General features: G+C 58.1%; 1 protein-coding gene and 1 long non-coding RNA gene across 8 annotated transcripts; one reads left to right on the forward strand and one right to left on the reverse strand.

Annotated features, from left to right (window-relative positions):
• Positions 1-899: 899 nt before the first annotated feature.
• Positions 900-14,577, reverse strand: LOC110260896 (uncharacterized). Of its 3 annotated transcripts, none has more exons than XR_014805273.1 (4): positions 14,303-14,577; positions 11,114-13,162; positions 2,204-2,321; positions 900-1,998 (listed from the first exon to the last, which is right to left on the reverse strand). It is a non-coding gene; the product is annotated as an uncharacterized LOC110260896 (long non-coding RNA). The 3 variants fall into 3 exon arrangements; XR_014805276.1 differs by having other exon boundaries at positions 1,118-1,445; XR_014805275.1 differs by lacking the exon at positions 2,204-2,321 and having other exon boundaries at positions 1,086-1,998.
• On the forward strand, positions 4,333-14,374 carry CIBAR2 (CBY1 interacting BAR domain containing 2). Of its 5 annotated transcripts, NM_001244334.1 has the most exon segments (9): positions 4,393-4,510; positions 6,848-7,082; positions 8,606-8,674; positions 8,754-8,855; positions 8,971-8,976; positions 9,495-9,599; positions 12,177-12,290; positions 13,517-13,615; positions 14,081-14,374. In NM_001244334.1, coding segments are annotated over 9 exon segments (882 nt in total). In that variant the 5' UTR covers positions 4,393-4,490; the 3' UTR covers positions 14,213-14,374.
• Positions 14,578-18,058: the final 3,481 nt, after the last annotated feature.

Below are 18,058 nucleotides of genomic sequence, written 5' to 3' on the forward strand. Positions count from 1 at the left end.
GATGGTGGGTCTGCAGCAGCTCTGCCCGAGCCCCCCTTTCCGAGTTCATGTACCCGCCTGCTGGCTTCGTGAAGCCTGTGAAATGTCAGCTCGGTGTGATGTGGCTGCGAAAAAAACGCTCATTCAATCTGGAGCTGCACTAAAAATGTACTTGGACCTGGGAGGGCGGAGCTCCCCGGGCCCTGCGTGGTCAGACCCCTCGTGGGGTGGCAGGGCCACCCCCCCCACCCTGCTGGGGTTCCTGAGGCCAGACACTGAGGGTCGGCCCCAGGCACCATCTCGATTCCTCCCCGATGTCACCCTCTCCATGAGTGGGAAGGACTACTGTGCCCACTTCACAGATGAGGACACTGAGGCTCACAGGAGGCCTGGCCTGGCCTGGGGCCCCGGCGGGAGGAAGGAGCCTGGACTCGGCCCCTGGGCACAAGCTCCATGAGGCAGGGGGCCCGGCTGCCGGGGGTAGGGGGGAGGCGTCCTCAGCAGCGGCCCAGGGTGGGGGCGGAGGAAACACGCAGCGAACACCTGCGGGGGACAGAGGATGACCGAGCCCGGACCCTGGGCCCAGCGGGCTCTGTGACGGGGCAGGTGGCAAGGGCTGGCAGTGACGTCACATGGGACGCGGTGGAGGGAACAGAGCCGGCTCGGGAAGACAGTGTCATAAACTGGGGCAGGACGGCCTCCGAGGTCCCCCAAGTCCCCCCGCCAGAATATGACACCTACCTCCCACCCAATGTTCCCTGAAGCAACTCCCCCCACACCCCCGTCCACAAAAATGTCAGAATTGTGCCAGCTACAGACAGCGGGGGACCCTGGATTGGACCCTGGAGCAGAAGCAAATGATCTGTTTACTTGCAATGACATGACGGGGACAAGTGTGAAATCTGAAGAAAGCCTGTAGATCAGATAATAGAAGGACGTTTATCATAGAATGAGCCCGTGTGAGCCGTCTGGTTCCAATATTGGGCTGAGGCTGTGTGAGAGGCCTCTGCTGCTTTTAGGAAACACACCAAGCATCTGGGGAAAGGGCATCAGGCTTGCAACTTGCTCTCAAGTGGTTCAGAAAATACAGAGAGAGAAGGACGGGGTCAATTTGGTAAAACGTTTAACAACTGGAGACTTTGGGTGAGGAGGTGCTTGTATTCTTTCCGTACAATGGAAATTATTTCAAAATAAAAGGTGTCCGATGGAAAGAAAGGCTGTCTCCTGAAGGAGACGGGCTTGGGCGCAGCTCCCACCTCAAGGTGGGAAACAGACTCAGCAGGAATTGCACAGAGCCCTGAGTCAGTGGAAAGGGCAGCCATTGGTGACTTTGCTGGGACAGCTGGGGACTGGTGACAACGAGGGAAGCCTGGATGCCAGCCCCGCCGTCACGGTCGTCTCCTGGGTGTGATGGTCACAGGAGGTCTTGAGGGAGAAGGTCCTTGCTCTTTGAACACGCACATGATCTGGAGCAAAGGGTCAGGATGTCTGCGGCTCTCACGTGCTTCAGCAAAAATACATTTGCAGGCAGGACAGTGCGAGCCCACAGGCTCTAAACGCGGCAGCAGGGTCGGGGGTGCATAGGGTTTGTGCCGTATTTCTCGACACAGACCTGCTTGGCCCTGCAGCCAAGGGCGGTAAAGGGGTTTGGGGTGGGAGAGGCAGAGGGAGGGGCAGCCTTCTCCCCCGCCAGCCCCTGCATCTCCCTCTCCCCAGCCTCTTGGCGTTTCTCTCTCTGGCCGCAAGATGTCGCTGTGTGGCCCCACCAGAAGGCGGGTTCCATTTTTTAAACTTCGTGAGGTTTATGAATGACCCACTGGCCTTTCTCTCCAACGCGCCGCTCCTTCTCCCATCCTGCGCCAAGGCTCCTGCCTCCTCTACTGTGTTTCCTGGGGTCACGCAGCCCAGCCTGCCCTCCCCGCGGGACTTCTCCATTCGGGGGTCTCTGCTGCCCTCTGGTGGTCATTGCCTGTAACACGGACCCCACTTTCCTGAACCCGCTTTGCAGCCTCTCCTGGCCTAGAAGACAGAGGACCAAGTCGGAAATCCAGAGGGTGGGCTGGCAACTCAGGCAGGAGCGGATGCTGTGGCGTGGGGCAGAATTTCCTCATCACCAGGAAACAGTTTTGCTCTCAGGATCTTCCAGGGACGGGGTGAAGGGTCCCCCCCGACCGCGACTGAGGCTCAGCGCCTTTACTTAGAGACAACTGAACGCGAGGCTCACCGCATCTACCGAACGCCCTTCCAGCACCCTGGGGATCCGTGTGGATGAGCTGACTGGTTCTCCTGCCCTGCCGAGTTGACACAGAAATCTGCCCTTCGCGGTTGGCTCCCTGAAAAGGCTACATTTGAAAGTGAAATGTCACGTCTCAAATTCTGTCGTCCTGCTCGTTTCCAATGCCCACTTAAAACACACACACACACCCTTCGGTAAGAAAAAGCCTGTTCTGGTTTCTGAGAGTGTGAAGAGAGCATGAGTGCAAGCATCTCGGGGAGCCCTGCACAGTGACCTGGGGGGCATCAAGGGTCTGGCAGTGCCGCCATGTGGCCTATGCACTGCTCCGGGCCCATGGGGAGCCCTGGGCTCCTGCAAAGGCACAGCTGGAGTCCGAGTAGCAAAGGGACCACACAGAGATGGGGAGGGGGCAGGGAACCAGCACAGGACCAGCCACCGTGCAGCCGTCACCACGTGAACCCACAGGCCAGGAATCCCACTGGGAGCTTCCCTTCTCCTCCTCCCACCCGGGGTTTATTTCCCTGAACAAGAAGGCAAACAGAGAGGACCCCAGGCCCACTGTACGGGGGAGAAGCCTGCCCCTCACAGGAGTCAGGTGACTTGCCTAAGGTCACACAGCAGGGCTGGGGGCTGGGATTTGAACCCATGTTTAGCTGACTCTCAAGTCTTTGCTTTCAAGATCTGGAGAAAAAGCAGCCCTCCCAGCCCTGTTGGTGAGAACATAAATTGGTGCAGCTGTTATGGAAAACGGTGTGGACGGTCCTCAAAACACTAAAAATAAAGTTGCCGTATGATTTCGCAATCCCACTCCAGACAAAACTATGATTTGAAAAGATACATGCACCTCGATGTTCATAGAAGCACTATTTACAACAGCCAAGACCTGGAAGCAACCTAAGTGTCCATCAGTAGATGAGTGGACAGAGAAAATGCAGTTACGTATACAACGGAATACTACTCAGCCCTAAAAAAGAATGAAATCATGTCATTTGCAGCAACATGGATGGACCTAGAGATTATCGTACCAAGTGAAATAAGCCAGAGAAAGACAATATCATACATCATTTATCTGTACAATCTAAAATATGATGTAAATGAACATATTTACAAAACAGAAACAGACAGGCATAGAAAACAAACTTATGGTTATCGAAGGGGAAGGGTGCGAGGAGATTAGGAGTTTGGGATTAGCAGACACAAACTATTACACGTAAAATAGATAAATAAAGTCCTAGTGCCTAGCACAGGGGACTCTATTCAACTCGATCTTGTAAAAACCTAAAATGGAAAAGAAACTGAAAAAAAGACGTCCGTGTGTGTAACGGAATCCCTTTGCTGGATTCCAGAAAATAACACTGTCAACCAGCCAGATGTCAATAGAAATAAGTAAAGTCCTCTCTTTCAGATACACTGAAGAAAAAAACCCAACAAACCACTCTTCATGAGGCCACCTCGACACACACAAAATGACCAGACTTGGGGAGTGGGTTCCCCCAGGGCGACCGTTCCCAGCACGGCTTTCGACGCCCCCTCTTCCCAGCCAGTCTCTCATTGTTGCGGTGGCTCAGTTCACATTTCTTTAGGGAAAAGGCCGCTGCGCTGAATGGCACACATCGTACAGTCAGCAAATGTACTGAGTACGGGGTGGGGGGGGGGGTGTCGCTATGTTTTCTTTTTGTGTTTTGTTGGTTTTTATCATAAGGGAGAAAAGACCAATAAAATGATGAGAAAAATGTTTCAGATGTCCCTGGGGGCTGGGGTCCTGTCCCCTCCCTTCAGTGACAAGGCCTGGAGACAACCCTGCTTTCGCTCTGTCCCCTAGGAGCCTGGGGGAAGCCTGGTGGCCTTCTCGTGGGAGGAGGGCTCTCGGCCTCAGGACCCACACAGACGGCGGGACCCCGGGCTGAGCCCCAGACGAGCAGCCCTAAATCCAGTCCCTGCATTCTCCTGGGGACCCCAACACTGCCAGGCCCACGAGAGCCACCGTCCTCACAGGGAGAGTGGTGGCCTCTCCGGGACCCCACCAGGGCCAGTGCGGCCTGGTGAAGCCTCCTAACCTGCTCCGGGAGGCTGGGCCCAGGAGAGGTTGCCCGGGCGACCAGCTGAGGCTCCTCCCAGGGTGACTGTGGGTGGCCACGGTGCCAGGCAACCAGGTGGCGGCGTCCCTTGAGCCAGGATCAAGCAGCTGTGCCCGGCCCTGGGGGACTTCTCCCAGGCTTGCCGGATCCCTGGGGCCCTGTCTCTACTCCCCACGACAGCTCCGCCTCCAGCCACAATGAGCGTTGTCCTCTCCAGGTGAGTGGCCTGTGCTGGCCCGGGCTGGGAGGGAGAGGGAGGCTGGGTTTTCGAGGCCAGATGCACTAAGACAGATGCTGGGGGGGCGTGGTGGGAGGGTTCTCCCACCCACTCTGCCCCTGAAGGTCGAGGGCAGACAGGGCTCAGGACCCCGGAGGCTTCCAGAATCGGGCCTCTGCTTCTGCAGCCCTGCTACCCACAGCCCTGGGGAAGTCCCAGTCAGAGTTCTCCCCAACTTCCCCTGCTCGGCTCTACCTAAGAACCCCTCTTCATACCTCAAAGCCCCACCAGGCACCACCCCTTCTGCGGAATCGTCCCCGACCCCACTGCTGGCAGCCTGATCCTACTTGTTTCCAAGCCTGTCTCCTCTGGGGGTCGCAGACCCAGGGTGCCTCTGAACCCGCTGGTAATGCTTCCTTCCCAAGGCAGCCCTCCCGACCCCTGGCCGCCCTCACAGGGAATCTGGTTCACGAGGCTGGCGTGGGGGCTGGGAGTCTGCAGGTTAAACTTGTGCTGCAGGTGATTCTGACTGAGGGGCCTGGGACCCCACCTGGAGGGACTGAGGCTGTGGCCAGCTGTGTGCCTGGAGCAAGACACTCCACCTCTCTGGCCTCTGTTGAACGTGCTGGCAGTTCCCATGGCGTGTGTGCGCTGCAAACTGGGCAGGGCCACGCCTGTGGGGGTTTGTCGGGAGGACAAAAAGCCCCACTCCCAGCTCCGCCTTAGAGATGTGGTTAGAGATGCCCATGGGGGTCGGGGGTCGGCGGAGTTTGGTTGAACAGAGGGAGGCTGAGGCAGCGAGGACCTGGGAGGAGGGGCGAGGAGAGGGTGCCAGGGGCGGGATGGCAGAGCCCCAGGCACTACCCCTTTGCTGCCTCGGGAAGACCACCCAGCAGGTCCCTCCTTCCTCTGCTCTTCTTCATGGAACACCTGCGAGGGCCAGGGGCTTGCAGCCATGGAGCTGCATCGAGAAGGTTCCATCCCCCCACGCCCCACACCCACGCCCCCCCCAGAGATGCAGAGGGTGAGACAAATGGGGATGACTGGAAGCGATAAACGGTGTGGTGTGCGGATAAAGCGATGGATAAACGGTGGGGGGGGGGAGGCATGCAAACCAAAGGTTTGGGGCTGCGGAGGGAGGAGGGACCAGCCGGCGGAGCACGGGGTCCTCAGGGCAGGGACACTTCTCCGTGATGCTGTGGTGCTGCAGACAGGGCACCGGGCTTGCGTCAAAACCCCTCGGGTACAACCCCAAGCAGCCCGCAGGCTGGAGAGGAGGGCCTTGGGTTAATAAGAAGGTGCCGCGGGCACATCGCTGTTCACGGAGAGAAATCCTGGGACTGGTGAGGGTGCCTGGGACCTCTGCCCTGTCCACTCAGGTCTCCCATAATCTTTTTTTTTTTATCTTTTCTTCGTCTTTCTGTCTTTTCTAGGTCCGCACCCAAGGCATATGGAGGTTCCCAGGCTAGGGGTCCAGTCGGAGCTACAGCTGCCGGCCTACACCACAGGCACAGCCACACAGGATCCAAGCGCATCTGTGACCCACACCACAGTTCACGGCAACGCCAGATCCTTAACCCACTGGGCGAGGCCAGGGATCGAACCCACATCCTCATGGTTCCTAGTCGGATTCATGAACCACTGAGCCACAACGGGAACTCCAGTTCTCCTGTAATCTTAAAACTGGTTTCCCCTCTCCCCCAGAAAGCTAATTAATTTATTTATTTGTAGGGCCACACCCACGGCACGTGGAGGTTCCCAGGCTAGGGGTCAAATCAGAGCTACAGCTGCCGGCCTATACCACACCCACAGCCACACGGGATCCAAGGCGCATCTGCAACCTACACCACAGCTCACAGCAATGCTGGATCCCTGACCCACTGAGCAGGGCCAGGGATCGAACCCACATCCTCATGCACACTATGTTGGGTTCTTAACCCAATGAGCCACAACAGGAACTCCAAGCTTATTAATTTAAAAAAGAAGCTTTATGATGTCGAGACGGGAGAGAGTTTCAGCAGCTCTGGGAAGGCTAGCACTGGGGGGTTTCAGAGGGGATTTCACTGCAGCTGGGATGGTTGGGATAAAGCCCCGCTCTGCCGGGGGCATAAAGCCCCATTAAATGGTCCCCAGGGGGGAAAGGACAGGTCGGGAGCCAAACCTATGTTTGCATATGTGCCCGACCACGGACCAGCCCTGGGACCCCGCGGACACCCTGCACCTGCCCTGATGGGCTCACCCGGGGTGTCCTCCTGGGGACCAGGACACAGGAGGGCCATGGTGGGTGGCCCCTGCACCCTCTGCCCAGGGCGGCCCCTCAGGCCCCCGCCTCCGCAGGGACAGCCAGGTGAGGGTGATGGAGGACACGGTGACCCAGGCCGAGAAGCACTTCGGCCAGCTCTGCTCGCTGCTGGCCGCCTACACCCGCAAGACGGCCCGGCTGCGGGACAAGGCTGACCAGCTGGTCAGACAGCTCGTCGACTTTGCCAACACGGAGCACCCGGAGATGCGGGCCACGCTGCGGAGCCTCGCCGAGGACCTGGCCAGAGTGCAGGACTACCGGCAGGCCGAGGTGAGCAGGGGGCCCCGAGGACCCTGCCCGGGGGGACCTGAGGGGCAGAGCCGCCCCGCGGGGTCTGCCGTCCAAGACATGAGTTAAAAATAAAAGCTCCAGGAGTTCCCGTTGTGGCTCAGCGGGAAAACTGTCTTTGCAGTGGTAGGAAAGGCGGAAACCAGAAGGCACCGCCCGACGCAGGCAATCAGATGAGTGACGCAGACCAAAAAACCGCACCCCCGTCACTAGAGGGAGGAGGCGACCTCCCTCAGGGGAGGGGACGGCGCCCTGTGTCACCCAGCACCTCCTAATTCCACCTGCCAGATGGGCAGCCACCTGCGCTGTCTCACCGACTTTATCCAAAGAACACGAGCTGTGCCCCTCTCTCTCCCACCGGCGGGTAGGAAGAGCTTGGGGCCCGGTGCCAGGCAAAGCCCTGGCAGACCCCGTCCCCTCCACGTTTACAGTTCAAAGAGGAGATTGGCCTTTTCTGGTGGTAAAACCAACCAGAGGCTTCTTTAGCTTTTAAAAGGTTTACAGCCCTCTCGACCGGGCGGATGTACAATCGCTGGTTCTCTGAAGGAAGCGCTGTACGGAGAAGGGCCGGGGAGCGCTCCCTTTCCCTTTCGGCGCCTGGGAAAATTATTATTACTTTTCCTAGTTCTGCATTTACAAGAGCCATGATGAAGGGGCCGGGTGGGAACTCCAGCTCCCTGGCCCATCTGGGAAGCCAGACTTTCAGGGACCCCTGTCCTCCAGGCAGCAGCCTTACCGAGGACCTTGTGAGAAATGCAGATTCTCAGCCGCACCCTGAACTCACAGGGTCAGAACCTCTGGGGCGGGGCCTGATGACCTGGGGTTTAAGGGGCCCTTGGGGGACTCCTGTGCCGGCTCTAGTGTGACACCCACAGGGAAAGAGCTTAATTCACACTAGTTTTATTTTATTTAGGCCATGCCTGGCACACCCAAGTCCCCTGGCCAGGTATCAAACTGTACCACAGCAGTGACAACGCTGGGTCTTAGCCACCAGGCCACCAGGGAACTCCCACACTGCCCTTAACTGTGACCGCTGTTACCATTACTGATACTGTTTATCTGAGTGTCCAGCATTAGGCCTGGCACGTGGGCACTGACCCAGGGGCATGAGGTGTCCCCCTCGCCAACCTCGAGGTGTCCCTGGGGGTCAGAGTCCGCTCTGAATCCTGTGCCAGTCCGGGTGTTCCAGGCGGGTCTATCAGCCTCCCCAATAGGACCTTAAGGCAGTTGCAAGAGACGAAACGGCATTGGGTCGCATCAAGTTGCCACAAAACCCTGGGCAGCGACTGTCATTTTACCCATTTTCCGGGCCAGGAATTGAAACATGTTACCACAGCCTGAGGGAGACAGAGGCCTGAGCCCAGATGGGCGCTCACAGGCCAAAGTGGGGGGAGAGGCCACTGTGCAGCTCCAGGGATGCAGACGGCGCTCTATAAATGCAGGCCAGGGGCCACGCGGCCTCCTGGCACCCCTGGCTCTGACTCTGTGTGTTCGTGCTCCCCCAGGTTGAAAGGCTGGAGAGGAAGGTTATTGACCCTCTGAAGCTCTATGGGGCGCAGATAAAGCAGACCCGGGTGAGTGAGGGCACAGCAGTGGGGAGGGGGGCCGGGGGTGGGGCTGGGACCCCAGGAAACCGCCCTCCTCCTTCCTTAGGCAGAGATCAAGAAATGCAAACGCGTCCGGAACAACGAGATCAAACAGCTGGAGAGACTGGAGAAGCTGAGGCAGAAGTCCCCTTCCGACAGACCGACCCTCGTATCCTTCCTGCAGCTGCTCAGGGCCACGCACCCCTGCGCCCTCTGGGTGGGGGCTTTGGGGGCCACCCCGGGGGCTGCTGGTGAACCTGGGTCCTTAACAGCACCTTTCTCAGTCCCAGGTGAGCGTCACGTGTCGGAGTGGGGAGGGCGGGCTCGCACGCAGGTAAGGAACGGCCTCACGCAACGGCCAGGTGAGCTTTACCTGAGCAGGTGCGGCAGGGCCCGCGCTCAGGATGCAAGATTGGAGGGGGTCGCCTGGGGCTCGGCAGACCTGGGTCCTGTCCCATCCGTGAGGCGACTCAGCCAGGCAGCCTGTTGCTCCCTCCGCGGCCCATTACCTTCTCAGAGCTCATTCAGGAGGCGGGAACTTGTAGATGAGGCCGAGAAAGGTGACTCGCCCAAGGTCACACAGGGAGCCAAGGGCAGACCCAGCCCAGCTCCGGGGGGTCTGGCTGTGAAAGCCCAGCTTCTTCACATCCCGGCCTGGCGTGGAGTTGGCCCTACAGACTGAGGCGGGCCCTGTCCCCGGGGCCTGGCCAGCCGTTCCTTCCATGAGGTGCCCAGGGCGCAGGGGGGCTGCAGGGGCAGAGAACGGTCTAGAAGGGAGCCCCCATGACACCTCCTCCCTCTGGGCCAGGCGGAGACCAGCGTGCAGAGGGCCTCGGTGGATGCCAACCGCACCACCCACCAGCTGGAGGAGACAATTGATACCTTCCAGAAGCAGAAGCTGAAGGACCTACAGGTAGGGGTGTCGGCCCTGGGGAGAAGCACGCCAGGCTGCCTCGTGTGTGTGTGTGCTGACATGTGCGTGTGTGTGTGTGTGTGTGTGTGTGCCTGCGTGCGAGCTTGTGCCCTCGCGGCTCCCAGGACAGTTAATCCTGGCTTCATCCTGACCACGGGGCGGGGGCAAGAGGCCGGCTGCTCTGGGCAGCTGTCCTGCACAGCTGTCCTGCCCGGAAGACACCCTTGGCCGCCCTGCCCTCTCACAGCCGGCCCAGCTGCCCGCCCGCCGGGCCTGCTCGGCAGCCTGTCCCTCGGTCCCCTCCTCTCCACGCGGGACCCACGGGACTCGCCCTGCCTGCCTTCTCTCCTCCACGAAGCCCCTCGCACAAAGCCCAGACCCCCACGCCACACCTGGAGCCCCAGCTCATACAACAGGCTTCAGGGAGTTGGGGTCTTCCCCCCAAGATGGTCACAGAGGCCCCCGCACCCATCTTGGCGCCCCGGCTTGTCCACTCTCCAAGTCGCAGTCTCACAGAAGGCAGCTCTGATTTGTCCCTCCCAGGTTTAATGGCCCCTGTGCTTCCCTCGATCCAAGGACAGAGGCTGAAACCCTCCCTGAGCCTCTGGAAGCCCCAGCCCGGCCCTTGGACATATCACTGCAAGCCCAAGGGCATCAAGGCCTTTCCGACCTCAGGGCCTTTGCACAGGCTGTGACCTCTGCTGTCCACCGAGCTCCCACCTCCTCAGCCTACAGGAAACTTTGCCCGGACCCCCAGACCTGGTCCGACCAACGGTTAACAGCCTCTCCTCCCTCTGGGGGCAATTACCCCCGCCCCGGGGGGGGTGAATCGAACAAATGTTGAATCCACACCTACTACAGGCTGGGCGCTATGCCTGAGCGCTATGCCTGAGGCTGGGGACACCGCAGCCAGCAAAGCAAAGCCCTGTCCTCCCAGAGCTGACACCCTTGAGGGAGACAAAGACACATCGGGCAGACTCCAGGGTGCAAGGAGAGCAGGGAGGTGGGGTGACTGTCCCACACCTGCCTCCCACACTGCATGTCAGCGCCACATGCATGCCTGCCTTGTCCCCTCCTGGGTCCTGGGCACCCGGGCCTGGCACTCAGCAGATTCTCAGTAAATACGAGGACAATGAATGAAGAATAAATGAGCGAGTGAATGCCATGTTGCAGGCAGAACCTAAAACCACCAGCAGACCATTATTAAACACCTCATGTTTACGAGGCCTGAAAGCAGGGCTCCTGGGGTGTCGACACAGCACACAAGATTCTCCACGGTCGGGGGCCAACAGAAGCACACAGTTCCAAAGGGGCATCTTTTACCATTTGGGGATTAAACTCACAAAGAGACACTTATCCAAACCCCCAGAGTTTAGAAGAGATTAAAAACCAGAGGTCGAAGTAATGATTACCGCTGTGCTGGTTTGAGGTCACCATTCGAGGGAAACGATCATAAAATAACTCGGGCGCCTATAAAAGAATGTAAGTCCTGCCTTCATGCAGGGTTCGCCTACCTGAGTGGGCATCGGAAATCTCCCGGGGGCTTCTTAAAACGCAGGGGACGGGCCCGCCTGGGCCAGCGGGTCTGCATTTCCATCAAGCTAGTAAACAGCAGGATGAGGTCTCTAAATTCCCAGGGGGGACCACCAGCACTGGCTCCCGGGGCAGGAGGGAGCAGGCAGGCGGGAGGTAAGGCTTCCATCCCAGCCGGGGGCCTCCCCTCCCCTTTCTTCTGCCAGGCCGGCTTAGCTGCTTCTCCAGGTGCTTCCCATATGATGTGAAGAGGTGTGTTTCCAAACTGCAAGCTCCTCCCCCAACTCCAAGCCTCTGTCCTGTCGGGTCTCCCACACCGTGGCAGCTTGTGCTAGGCCCAGCACACAGTAGGAGCTTGCGCCAGGCCCAGCACACAGTGCAAGTCCCTCTGGGGTCTGACCCACAATAGGAGCCAATGCTGGACTTGACACACTGTAGGAGTCTCCACTCAGGTCTGACACATAGTAGGAGCTTGTGCTAGGCCTTGCACACAGTAGGCGCCCCCACTGGAGCCAGACACGTAGTAGAAGCTCTGTGAGAGCTTATTGAGCCAAGCCGAACCATCTGACCAAGATGAGCCAAGCTCTTTATCACTAATAATGTTTTGACACACTGGTTCATCAGGTTGAGGGGCCTCCGGGCCAAGTAGGGTCTACCAGCAGCCCCCTCTCCTTCTCCCACAAGACCCACTTCTAGCCCGTGGGTGTCAGAGGCTAAAGCTTCGTAGCCACCCACCTGCAAATACCTGTCCTCAGAACGAGAGACGCAAAGGCTGAATGGCTGAGCCCAGGCTGACCGAGCTGAGAAAGTCCACAAGGCCTTACACGTTTCTGGAACCATCCTTGTGCCGGGCGGCTTTTGAACCAGGGGAAGGCATTATGTGTCCCAACAAAAATGAACATGAGACACCATCTCAGAATCCCACGCTCGGCCTCGCCGCAAGGACCGCTAAGCTCCTGCCCCCATCCTGTCCGCGTCCAAGGTGACCCCAGGACAGTCCCTCTGACCGTGTCGCATATGTGACCCAGGCTTCTCTCCCCCTAGAAAATTTTTTCGGACTTTGTGACCATCGAGATGGTGTTCCACGCCAAAGCCGTGGAGGTGTATTCCAGCACCTTCCAGACCCTGGAGCGCTACGACCTGGAGAGAGACCTGGAGGTGGGTCCCCCCGTCTTCCCTCTGGGGGTGCAGGGCTCCACTGGAGGCTGCTTCCGCCTCGAGAGAAGCAGCGTTGGGTGGCAACATCTTGCCATTTCTCCGCTCCTGGAGGCTCACGGTGATGCTTGGTTCCCAACGCATGTCCCGGGCGCCAGGCAGGTGGGGAACTTGGCTCTGGAACAGCAAGCGCGCCTCGCCCACCGGGGGGTCAAGGGCAACAGCAAAAGCACCTCCAGGCTGATGCTTCGCTGTCCTTGGGGCGGAGGCGAAGTGCTCCTGGCCCTCACCTGAGGTGATTAAGGTCTAGAATTAGCTGTTACCTACGACAGGCTGGCCAAGCCTCGAGGGGTCAGAGGTACAACACGTGATCACCTGCCACGCTCATCTTCCGCGGTTCCGGGGGTGGGGGCTTCGGCTGGGCCGTCCTCGCCGGGACCTTCCAGCCAATCCGTGGCCAGGGCCGTGCTCCTGGCTCATGGGTGGGAGATGCTGGCTGTCGTCCGTCGGGGTTCAGGACAGGCCACGTGACTCGCAGATTCCGGGCACAACGAAGCCCCGGGCCCTTTGCTCCACGTGAAGCGGTGGAGACGGCAGCGTCCTTCTGAGCCGGGGGCCTGGACATGAGCCGTACCCCTGAGGCCCACCCTGTCTGGTCCGGGCTGGGGTCTGCCGCCCGAGTAACTGCCCACGGCCTCTCCTCGGGGGCACGGCGGCTGGTCCAGAAGCGAGTATCAGAGACAGAGCCAGGCGGACCCCGTGTCACCTTCTGCGACGTAACGTCAGGAGAACTAAGCATCGTGCCTGCCACATCCCGTTCCGTACAAGGGCGTCAGGAAGGCCACAGTCAGGGGAGGAGAGTTAGAGGCCCGCTCCTGCTGGGAAAAGCGTCAAGGAATCTGTGGGTGATCTTTAAACCACCACGAGGGGTTGGGGAACGCCTGGCTGGGCTCTGGGACATTCACTCACCTCTACTTTGCTGGGGGACCAGGGGTGGGATCACTAATCATGCTGTGTGACCATGGATGAGTTAACTGGCCTCTCTGGGCCTCGGTTTTCCTGTCTGTAAAATGGGATGCTAAGGCCAGTTCACCGGGCTGCTGTCGATCATATGCAACAAGGAACAGGAGGCTCCAGGGGACCTGGAGCGGGTGGGGCCTGGCAGCTGCCTTCCCCTCCCGGGCCCTTCCTCCGTGCTTACACCCCGGTCTCTGTAACCCTCCTGGCAGGATTTTAGAGCCAAGATGCAAGGAGTTTATGGACGTTACAACGCTCGGCCGCTCACAAATACCACCGCCTCCCCAGCGGTCCCGTGGTCTCTGGCCCAGGTGAGCACTGGGGGTGGGACACCCGTGACAAGGTGACGTGACCAGAGGCCAGCAGAGAACTCGGATCCGAGATGAGCTGCTGCTTGGGGGGGCAGGAGGGTCTGACCTGGACCCGCCTGACGCGGACTCGGGGACCACCATCTACCACGCAGGGGCTGAAGGGGTCCCCCGCTTCCTGAATCATTCTCTCCAAAGGCTGCGGAAGAAGTATCATCCCCAGCCAGACTGCCCGGGTCCAAACCCACTGCTCCTAAGCTGTGTGACCCTGGGAAATTTCCTTAACCTCTCTGGGTCCTAGAGGCCTCACCTGCAAAGAGGGGCTGATGAAAGTAACCCCTCAAAGTCTTGGTATTAGGCGAACAAACCTACGTGAGGCACTTGGAGAACAATGCCTGTCGCCATCACTGTGACACCTGCTGTTGTTGCTGCGATATTCTCACTATTATTATTATTATTATTATTTAGAGTGCTCAGAGCACCATACGGAGCCAGAGAAAAGAAGCGGTGAGTGAGGAGGACTCGGCCGAGGAGGAGGAGGGGCCCGTGGAGGACTTTCAGGGGACGGGGGCTCCGTCAATAACTCGTGTAGGGGGCTGACGCTGGACGCTCAGGACGCTGCTGTGTGCAAGTCACGTGTCCTCTGAGCCTCGGTGTCCCCATCTGTACGACAGCGGTCGCATCACTCACCTCCTGGGCTGCTCTGGGGATCCAGGTGTCCAGCCGGCGCTCAATAAACGTGGGGGCATCTCCCCGACTCGAGCTGGGTCTCGCTTCCTGCCTTCCCACCGGGGCTCTGGGTGTCTACACCCGTGTGAAGGGTGAGAGCTCAGGGTGTCACTGGACCAGGCGGGGGTGCACTCGCCCATCTCCTGACACCAGGTCGTAATGAAGGCACACGTAGCGTTTCCTGCAGGCGCCAGGCAAGGGGTCCACACAGCTAGTGCTCAAAAGACCCAAACATCCCATGGCTTTCAGGGACAGGCTTTTAAAGACAGCGCAGGGTAGGGGGTGGAGTTGGGCCCCGTGGGCTGCGTGAGCAGCTCGTGGACGCTCTTCGGATTGGCTGGTGGTGAGGTCACTGGGCGTCAGCATCATCCACCTTCTGGTTCTCGCCGGTCCGGTCCGGGGTCTCCGTGCTGGTGGGCAGCACGCAGTTAACTTCTTCCACCTGGTGGGGCTTCAGCTTCTGCAAAACAGCTCCCAGGCCAAGGCTCAGGAGATTGTCTACAGCCCTTGAGGAAGAACTAAGAGTCCCTGACTTTGTTGAATGGCTGAACTATTAATGTTTTGTCTTCCTGGGCTGCTTTTCATTTTTTTCTGCACTTTCTCATCCCTCTGATGAAATTTATTCTTTGGAATCGGGGAAGGCCTAGGAGGCTAGTTTTTCTACAAACAAGAGGCAGGCGGTGGACCCTGGGGTCTGTCCTGGAAGGTTCCCAGGGTCCTTATGGGTTACAGGTGACTCGTCTTCCAGGGCTGCCCCAATAAACACGCCTCATGGGGGCTTCTAACCCCAGAAATCTATTCTCCCTCAGGCTGGAGGCCTGGAGGCCGACATCAGGGCGCTGGCAGGCAGGCTCCTTCCGGGCTCTGCGGGGAGGCTCTCTGGGCGTGCCCAGGCAGTGCCAGGGGCTCCTTGGCTTGTAAAACCATCACTCTGATCTCACCTTCACCCTCATGTGGCGTCTTCCTGTGTGTATCTGTGTCCAGATTTCCTCTTTGTACAAGGACGCTGATCACGCTGGACTGGGGTCCACCCCACCCGCCCTAAATATATCCACCCGGACGCTATTTCCCAAGAAGCTCACATTCTGAGCTCCTGGGAGTCAGAACTTCGAGGCATGAACTTTTAGGGGAAACGCAATTTACTCAAAACACAGGGACACCTCCAAAGTGGAAGGAGGGGTGGGGTGCACAGGCTCGGCTGGCTGCCTGCCTGGGCGCCCTGGGTGTGCAAATTCCCGACAGTGTCGGGGGCAGCTGAGCTCTGGGTCACGTGGTCCCCGGCACACCTCCCGCTGCTTCCCGAAGACCTAAATTGGGAAGGGTCCTTTCTGCAGCCTCTCGAGCTGGCCTGGTGGGTGCACCCTCCGCTCTGGAGCCAACTGGCCCCTAATTTGATTCCCCACTTGGGGTACCACGATTTCTGCATCAGCACAGCGGGAAACAAGACCTTCTTCGTGGGTGTGGAGAAAAGGGAGCCCCCACACTGCCAGTGGGGGTGCACGTTGGTGCAGCCACTCAGGAGACGAGTATGGAGGTTCCTCCAAACACTAAAAACAGTTGCTGTGTGATCCTGCACTCCCACCCCCGGGCACACACCAGGAGAAAAGCCTAATTCAAAAAGACGCATGCACCCCAGTGTTCACAGCAGCACAAGTCACAGCAGCCAAGACAAGGAAGCCACCTGAGGGTCCGTGGACAGAGGGAGGCATAAAGAAGACGGGGTACACAGACACGAGGGACTATTCCTCAGCCAGAAAAACAAACGAAATCATGCCATGTACAGAAGCACGGAGGGACCTAGAGATTCTCGGGCGAAGTGAAGTCAGAGAGAGAGAGAGGAATCCCATGTGGTATCACTGACATAAGGAATTTTAAAAGGATGTAAATGAGCCTATTAACAAAACAGACACAGACTCACAGACACCCAAAACAAACTGTGGTTACCAAGGGCGAAACGGGATGAGGGACAAATGAGGGGTTTGGGATTTTCAGATGCCCAGGACTGTGAATAAAATCAACTGCAAGGTCCCACTGCCTCGCAGTCGGGACCTATACAGTGAATGCAGAGGGAACCACAGTCAAGGTCCTATGAGAAACCATAATGGAAAGTCAATGTAGCATTGAATCACTTTGCCATAGTCCAGCAACTAAACCATTGTAAACGAACTGTACATCAATAAAAAATAAAACTTAAAAAGCCCTCAAACCTTCCTCAAGGGATCATTGCAAGACGAATGTCCTGACCAGAGTGGTGTTTATTACCCCCAATCCAGCGCCCACACACCTCCTCCAGGAAGCCCACCCTGATTCAACCGGGAAGGACACTCCAACAGTAGCTGGAACATTCTCTAGTTCCTATATAATAAGACGCCATGTATTGTACTACATAGTACATCGCATCACATTTTACACTATTTTCTCATACCTTTATACTAAGTATATATGTGGGCCCATGCACACACACACACACACACAGACATGTACAATTTTGTCACCTCAGCTGTGTTTCCATACCACTATTTTCCGAGGGAAAACGACTTTGGTCTTCACCTTGTGGTCCTGGCGCCTGGTGGCACCTGGCTCATAGAAAGGGCTCATTCCGTGCAAGGTGACAGCATCAAGGGCCTCTCCCCCCTCCTCTGGCCTCAGTGCCTGGAGACCAAGGCGCCCCAACCCCAGGGGTGGACTCAGGCCAAGAGCGTCCGGGCTCTCTCTGCGGGTGGCCGCCTGGAGTGGGGACACGCTCCCTCGCTCCTCTCTTTGGGGCCCAGGAGGCAGGCGGTGCGGTGCGGGGGGCAGGGGTGGAAGGAGCCTAAGTTTTGGGGTCTCCTGTTTTCCGGGTCTTACGCATGGAGGCAGACGGCTCCCTAGAGCCATGTGCGCAGGTGTCTGAGTTTGGGGGGAAAGCAGGCACCTGCGTCGCCTCCTCTGCCATGAAAGAGGGACTTGGTCAGGGAGAGGCTTCTTCCAAATGCGGGGCGAGAGGGGATGTTTCTCGCGGGGCTGGGGGTGTGTCTCACCCTGGAGCCCTGGAGGCGGCGGCAGGCGGAGGCGCATGGCACGAATATAAGAGGTGAAGCACTGTGTGATCACGGTGCCCCAGGGCAGTTTCAAACGTCAATACACGTCAAGGAGAAAGGCTACAATGTACAAAGAAACACCCTCTGAACGGGGAAGGGTTAACATTTCTATTTGTTGCTGTGAATTCTGAAGAATACATTTTCAATGTATTCCTATAAAATCTGCAGACAAGAGTTTGCTTCTTCGTCTTTGTCTATTTTATTTTTTGTCTTTTCTAGGGCTGTACCCATGGCACATGGGGGAGGTCCCAGGCTAGGGGTCTAATTGGAGCTGTAGCCGCCGGCCTACACCACAACCACATAAGTCAAGCTGCATCTGTGACTTATACCACAGCTCCCTGCAACGCCGGATCCTTCACCCACCGAGTGAGGTCAGGGATCGAACCCGCAACCTCATGGTTCCTTGTCGGATTCGTCAACCACTGTGCCACGATGGGAACTCTCTTTCTTTTTAAAGGGTGGGAAGCTTCCTACGGGTGCCTCTCCCCGGTTTGCTTATGTCATGTGGAAAACTGGAGTGAGAAGCACGTTGGAACCGTCTCGGGAGATGAGGTTTTCATTGCCATTTTACAGATGAAGCAACTGAGGTTCAAAGGACAACAGGGCAAAAGGCCTGTGGTCGGTCAGAGGAGGCGAA

Source organism: Sus scrofa, chromosome 6 (assembly GCF_054392235.1).
Source record: "Sus scrofa isolate SSC_HxYL_T2T_F1_AM1 chromosome 6, Sscrofa_HxYL_maternal_Yorkshire_Landrace_v2.0, whole genome shotgun sequence".
NCBI classification, from domain to species: Eukaryota; Metazoa; Chordata; class Mammalia; order Artiodactyla; family Suidae; genus Sus; species Sus scrofa.

Bases quoted from the DNA above. Each gene is read 5' to 3' on its own strand.
- CIBAR2 (XM_084958250.1), top strand. From the start codon at position 6,867: ATGGAGGACACGGTGACCCAGGCCGAGAAGCACTTCGGCCAGCTCTGC. The intron at 8,675-8,753 runs GTGAGTGAGGGC...CTCCTTCCTTAG, and splicing joins CGCAGATAAAGCAGACCCGG to GCAGAGATCAAGAAATGCAA. The intron at 9,021-9,494 runs GTAAGGAACGGC...CCTCTGGGCCAG, and splicing joins GAGGGCGGGCTCGCACGCAG to GCGGAGACCAGCGTGCAGAG.